Below are 6,961 nucleotides of genomic sequence, written 5' to 3'. Positions count from 1 at the left end.
AGCCTATAATGTTCTAAATGAAAATAAAATCTACAATAATTGTGTAAGTATTTTTACTTTCTAACAATTCAAACACAGATATGAGCCTAGTTGAATTCAGATAAAGGCTGCTGAAATCAGAAAATCAGAAAAATATTTGAAATAGGATAAAACTGAGCAAAAATATAAGTCAGACGGATTGATAAAATATTTGAAATCAGGTGAACTGAGGGATAAGTTGAAATCAGATAACATAAAAGAAAAGTTGATATCAGATGAACTGAGAGAAATATTTAAATCAGATGAACTGGGAAAAGTTGTAACACATATGAACTGAGAGAAGAATTTATATCAGTTAACTGGGAAAAAAATTATAATCAGATGAACTGAGGAAAAGTTGAAAGCAGATAAACTGAGATTATAATTAAATCAGATGGACTAAGAGTTGAACTGAGAGAAGAGTTGAAATCAGATAATCTGAGATAATGATTAAATCAGACGAACCGAGAGAAGAATTGAAATCAGATGAACTGAGAAAAGAATTAAAATCAGATCAATCGAAAGAGGGGAGTTGACATCATATGAACTGGGAGAAGAATTGAAATCAGATGAACTGAGAGAAGAATTGAAATCAGATGAACTGTGAAATCAGATGAACTGAAAGAAGAATTGAAATCAGATGAACTGAGAGAAGTAAATATCAAATTAACTAAAGAGAATTGAAATAAGATTAGCTGAGTGAGGAATTGAAATCAGATGAACTGAGACAATAGTTCAAATCAGATAAACAGAGATAATAAATAACAGAAGAGAGAAACTATAGGATATGGTTCTGATCCTTGACGGAGCGTATTCCTTGGTTTAATTATTTGTCCAAGTCACGAATAAAAAAATACAGTAGTAGTAAATTAAGATTGACACATCGTTGAAGAGATTCAATAAAGGTAATGACACTGTACAATAAAAAAAACAACACAGTGGGAGAATAAAAATATTGATAATATAAACACTGATATTTCAATAAATAATATATGAATGTTAAAACAGACAGTTCAGCTACTAATGTTCTACGTGTTCACTGTAAAAGCATGATACACGGCAATAAAATTGGAAAAACAACCATTAAAGACCATCCAAGCATTATGTGGTGCAAATGTAGTTGCATCACACGCTAACCATTGATTAAGAATAACAGTATTTCTTAATTATAGCTTTCAATTGACATATGGTTTTCTCTAGATCACGATGTCGTGTGATAGGACATTATATAAGATATACAACTAAATTATACTTCTCTATCAATTCTTCATTTAATATTCATGCTCTTAACACTAGAAAGAAATTGATCATTCAAACATGAAATTGACAATTGTCAAAAATCTTCCCAAATCCATTTTTATTGTTGTTAGACTTGTGCATTATTAATTTATCTAGTTGAAAGTAAAAGCTTTCCATGTATACGAAGATAAAGATAGGACAGAATGGCTCGAGTATTTTTATCATTGATTCAATAAACAGTCGCATTGTTTCTACTGATTCCGTTTCAATAAGATTTAATGTGAACTGAAAAGAGACATATAGATGTACATGTAAAACCTGTGAACCATTAAATCATGTCATCTCATGAAATAAAAACAAGATCATTCTTGGAACTGCATCGTTTTTATACAAGAAAAATAGATTGTTCGTAGACTAGAACACAATTTAAAAAGTTGAAACAATGCAGCTATTTTCCAGTAAATCAGTCAAATGGAATTAACAATAGGATTGCATTGTCTTATGTCTTCAGCTTTTTAACATCCGAGCAAACTTTTGGGCTCTTTTGCGCCATGCTTGTAGACATGTGAAGTAATAACTAGACCTCTTATTTCTACGTTTGCAAAAAAGAAGTGGTGTAAAACAGCAGAATAAGTAAAGTGATCTCTTCAGAAGTTATCTTAAAGAATATTTAATCTTGATTTATACCATCCAGAGATTATAAAAGAGCAGGAAATGAAGATAGTGAAAATTGTTTAAGTCAATTAGTTAGGAACTATCAATATTTCTATAGTATCTCGTGTGTAGACGCATCCTCTATCTTTCAATTTACCCTAATTAAAAATACATGATGTTTGATTAAATCTTTTCTACATCAAGTGAAACATTCTATGTTCTGTTGTCGTGAGATTGACCTTAGATTAAATTGATTTTCTTTCAATAGAAGTTTGTGTATTGTTTTAAATATGGGTTTATTTTTTTTATGATATACAAATTAAAACTGTTCCGCTGTCATCCTCTTGAAACTTAACTTTTGTCTCTGTCTCTCATATTATTTGCAATTTTCAAGATTTGTGTAAGTGACACTCAATATTAATGCCTCACTTGTCTCAGTTTATCTTGTTTCTGTTTACCTTGACTCAGTTTATCTTGTTTCTGTTTATCTTGACTCAGTTTATCTTGTTTCTGTTTATCTTGACCCAGTTTATCTTGTTTCTGTTTATCTTGACCCAGTTTATCTTGTTTCTGTTTATCTTGACTCAGTTTATCTTGTTTCTGTTTACCTTGACCCAGTTTATCTTGTTTCTGTTTATCTTGACCCAGTTTATCTTGTTTCTGTTTATCTTGACCCAGTTTATCTTGTTTCTGTTTATCTTGTTTCTGTTTATCTTGACCCAGTTTATCTTGTTTCTGTTTACCTTGACTCAGTTTATCTTGTTTCTGTTTATCTTGACCCAGTTTATCTTGTTTCTGTTTATCTTGACCCAGTTTATCTTGTTTCTGTTTACCTTGACCCAGTTTATCTTGTTTCTGTTTACCTTGACTCAGTTTATCTTGTTTCAGTTCATCTGCATTCCACATTTTAACTCTTCTCTCAGTAAATTTGATTTCAAATCTTCTCTCAGTTCATCTGATTTCAAGTCTTCTCTCAGTTCAACTGATTTCAAGGCTTTTCTCAGTTCATCTGAGTGCATGTCTTCTCTCGGTTCATCTGATTTCAATTCTTCTATTAGTTCATCTCATTTTAAATCTTCTCTCAGTTCATCTCAGTTAAAGTCTTCACTCAGTTCATCTGATTTCAACTCTTCTCTCAGCTCATCTGATTCCAATATTCTTCTTCTGTTTTCAGATCTGATCTCAGTTCATCCGATTTCAACTCTTCTATCCGTTTATCTGAGTGCAACTCGTCTCTTAGTTTAGTTTATCTGATCCTGATTCTTGTCTAAATTCACATAACTTCAAATTCAATGTGTCTCTGACTATATTTTCTCACAATACTCTGCACTGAGGATTTCGAGAAAATTTCCAAGTTTTAAAACAAAATATGAATAAAGGATTAAGAGTTGACAAGGGACTGAATTTATTTGGCGAGTAAAAAATCCATGGATTATTGATTTTTAAGAATGGTAGACTGAATATTATTAAATCCTGCTCATCAAATATCATAAAAATCTGGCTATGATATTTTTACTATGAAATGTCTGGGACTAATGTGATAGATAATCAATCTATATTTATCAAACTAATTAACAGAACATCGGATACTTTAGCTTTAAAAAATCAAACAAAATAAATAGGGTAGCTTAAAGGGAAAGATGCCCCATGTTTTTACCAATCGTACTTTTAGCTAAGCTAATCAATAATAGTCTTCACATCTCATCGTCGAAATTTGAGCCTTCAAATTCATGTGTGTCCAGAATTATCCGCGTTTGAATGTTAAAAAGACGAGTCTTTTTTTATACACTCCCATATAGAAAAACATCTATAGTAATATGAAAAAGAAATTCCTAGTTTGAGATATTTTTGAAGGGATTGTGCGATTTACGTACATTTCTCGTACTTCTGAAGACTATCTACAGATATAAAATGGCGCTTCGGTCTCTTAAAGTTGTATATTATATTGCCTTTACGGTGTAACGTGATACAGTTTTTAGCAATACGTTTTGTTTTTATACTTGTATCTAAGGAAGAGACGTATACATGTACAAGAAATGCTTTTGAGTTCAATCTTATTATCCTTTGCATTATCACATTTCGTACCATTTCTATACACCGACTGGGATAAGAGCCCACAACCACAATTTGTTCGACGTAATCAAGCAAACGACGTCATGTAAAGTTTCCAACGCTCTAACCGACTGTGCTACAGAGCGGCTCAAATAAAATTTTGATTATAACTTCTTAAAACATATACTAAGACATAGTCTACTAACTATTAAATAACTTACATAATTATTCAAAATATACGACTTCATTTTAACATAGAAAATGATGAAAGCAAAATGGCAATATTAATAAGAAAAAATAGTTAGAGATGAACTTAGATAACGTTTGGCATTGAGCTTATCTTGGATTTATAAAGTTGATTGTACCTATTGAATGTGTTATAGTAAAGTTTATATAGTTCAAGATGATACGATATTGTCGATGTCTTCTTCACTACAATAGTAATATACAGATAGTGCAACCAGCTGTTACAATTGATTGTTTCTTTCTTATTTGATCCGAGTTTAGTCCGCACTTCATTTACGTTGTTAATTTTCAAATAACAAACATAACGCCTACTATAATTAACAGCGCGTGACCTAAAATGTGTATTTTAACCAAAATATTGTCAGTAATTTGACAGCTGGAACTGTGAAGGCCAGCCTCAGCAAACATGAAAGAGCACGTGCATTGCAGAAATCTGAAATCATTATGCATGTGATCAACAGTGAATTAGGCGGGAAATTAAATTTGTTGATTACTGTTATTTTACAGTAGAATATTTTATATCTCGTGCGTGATTCATGATACAGTTTAGTCGTTTAAAAGTTGAAAAACAAAGGGAGATAATTGTATTAAGTAGTGTGATAATGAAGACGAAGTTGGTATTTTATTACTGATAATTGCGAAGACTATGTAATATTAACTTTAAAGGGAATAACATAATACACAATTTTGATTAACTAAAGTTTAATCAAAGAAAGGCCTTAAAGCTCTATTCCAATACTTCTTTGTGATTTACAATTTACAAATGTAGCGACTGCCATGTTGTGTGAAAAATCTTATTTAAAGGAGATATGCAGCCTACCAACATAGATTAGCACTCTATTTCATTCTTCTGGAAAGGGGGAGGGGGTAATTTTTTTAAAAGTAGAATTTGATTATGCTATTTTGGTATATATGTGAATAATTTTTCCTCGTTAGTTCTGAAGAATGACTACAATGTATGGAACATTTTCAAGGAATACTCATGTCCTACATATCCGTGTCTTTGTCATCCAGTGGCTTTTAAATCCTTGACACATTAATAGTCACATGACATGTGCAAAGAAAGGGAAGGTCGAGATATTAGGTCGGTCAATACAGCTTGATAATGGATAGGAGTTATTAATAAATACTTAAACTATTATCAGCTTCAAGGACTCCATTGTCTTATCCTCTACAACCTAGACATGGTCCGGAATTCAGTTAAAATGAAAGTAGCTCTACCAGAATATTATGTTCCATCACAAACTATCTTTGTCTGAAAATGCAGTCATATTTCAAACCTAGAAAATCAGAGTTTTGGATAGACTGGCAGTTGGTTGCTGTTAAAAGTCGACTATAAAAATGCTGTATAAATTTCATCGATGTATTACTGAACATTGACCCTCGACCATTCAATTGTTGGGAAAAATAATATGAATCAAATCTTAAATGGATTCTAAATAATAATAATAATAAATGTAATTTCTAAACTGTGTTTCTGAGTCGAAGGTACTGATCATCATCCCAATATATTCTGTTATACGTTTTTTGACGTAACTATCGCAAAAGCTGTTAATAACATCCAAGGATCTGGCGATAGTGCGTAGTTTTAATGGTTTTCGCAGAAGTCTGACATTTGGAATGGTGCAAATTAGTGCTATACGTGTTTCCAATACACATAAAAAGTATAGAAAACCTCTTCACAATCCCTTTAAAATCGTAAACCTTGGATGATATGTTCCTTAAATGTGAAAGCCCTCATAACTAGAATCGTATAGAAATCTATCAGATCATTCACTTTTTCACATCATATCTGTTACAGTTTTTTTAGGATCAGACAAAGATGTTTTACTGAGCTTTGATGGAGCAGATCTTATTTTTCCAGTTTCCACATTGATTGAATTTAAACAGGAAGCATCACGTAATGATCAATCATTTCACAGGAAGAAAAACATGACCAGATTTTAATTGAAAAATCCTATTTCTCTATTTGGAGAATTAGAACTCGACATGTGCTAGTTAGACAAGTAATTAATGTTAATGAAAAAGGTTGAAAAATGTTGTGAAAAAAATGAAAGACGCGATGGTGACATGGAACTGTTCAATTCCCAGAGTTTTCATCCAATTAAAACGAGTCGCTAAAATATCTATTTTCTTTCTCGCCAAATACGCTTGTCGAATTAACAATGAAAGAAGTGTCAATATATTGATAAGGCGTCGGAGAGTAAGAGTTAGCGAGAAGGGAAAGAAAAAGACGTAGATTTAGTGAACAACATCTAGCAATTTAAAATATTGATCTTTGATGGCCATACTAGATTAATAGAAGATGTTCAATCTCATTCTACCCTCTTCAATAAGACGACCCAATCAGTGAAGTAGGGGGGAAAGATTAAAGCTGAAATTTAACAATAAGATTTAATGGTTGTTGTAGAAGCTACCAAATATAACATTTATTTAACTTTATTTACCCTATCTCTCTATAATTGTATTCATGTCTGATGGCCATGATTTGACTATTCCTATCGGGTGGCTGAATTAACAAGACAATTTTGTCAGCAGACATACGTCACTTCAAATCTTTAATTCTTTCTACTACAATTCTTATTATCGTTGTGCTGTTGATGACGAAAATGCTTGAGAACCCAATGGGTATCAAACACTACGGGTAGCTTGGGTATCCTGATTTGGTCCTAAATGGTTGGATTGCCTTTGTTTGCAGAGTTTGACTTTTGAAGAAGAGCAACACTATAAGTCTACAGGGCAATCCATGTTA

At 31.9% G+C, this 6,961-nt stretch overlaps 1 protein-coding gene across 1 annotated transcript; it reads right to left on the bottom strand.

The window, feature by feature from the left end:
- Positions 1 to 2,328: 2,328 nt before the first annotated feature.
- Positions 2,329 to 2,817, bottom strand: LOTGIDRAFT_172028 (hypothetical protein; the record flags this gene model as incomplete). The annotated part of the gene is made up of 1 exon (XM_009048608.1): positions 2,329 to 2,817. The coding sequence occupies one exon, from the start codon at positions 2,815 to 2,817 to the stop codon at positions 2,329 to 2,331; it is 489 nt and encodes a 162-aa protein (XP_009046856.1).
- Between the last annotated feature and the right edge of the window lie 4,144 nt (positions 2,818 to 6,961).

This window comes from Lottia gigantea, assembly GCF_000327385.1.
Source record: "Lottia gigantea unplaced genomic scaffold LOTGIsca_125, whole genome shotgun sequence".
NCBI classification, from domain to species: Eukaryota; Metazoa; Mollusca; class Gastropoda; family Lottiidae; genus Lottia; species Lottia gigantea.
Note: the sequence above shows the minus strand (reverse complement) of the source record. Positions and strands in the feature narration are given on the sequence as shown.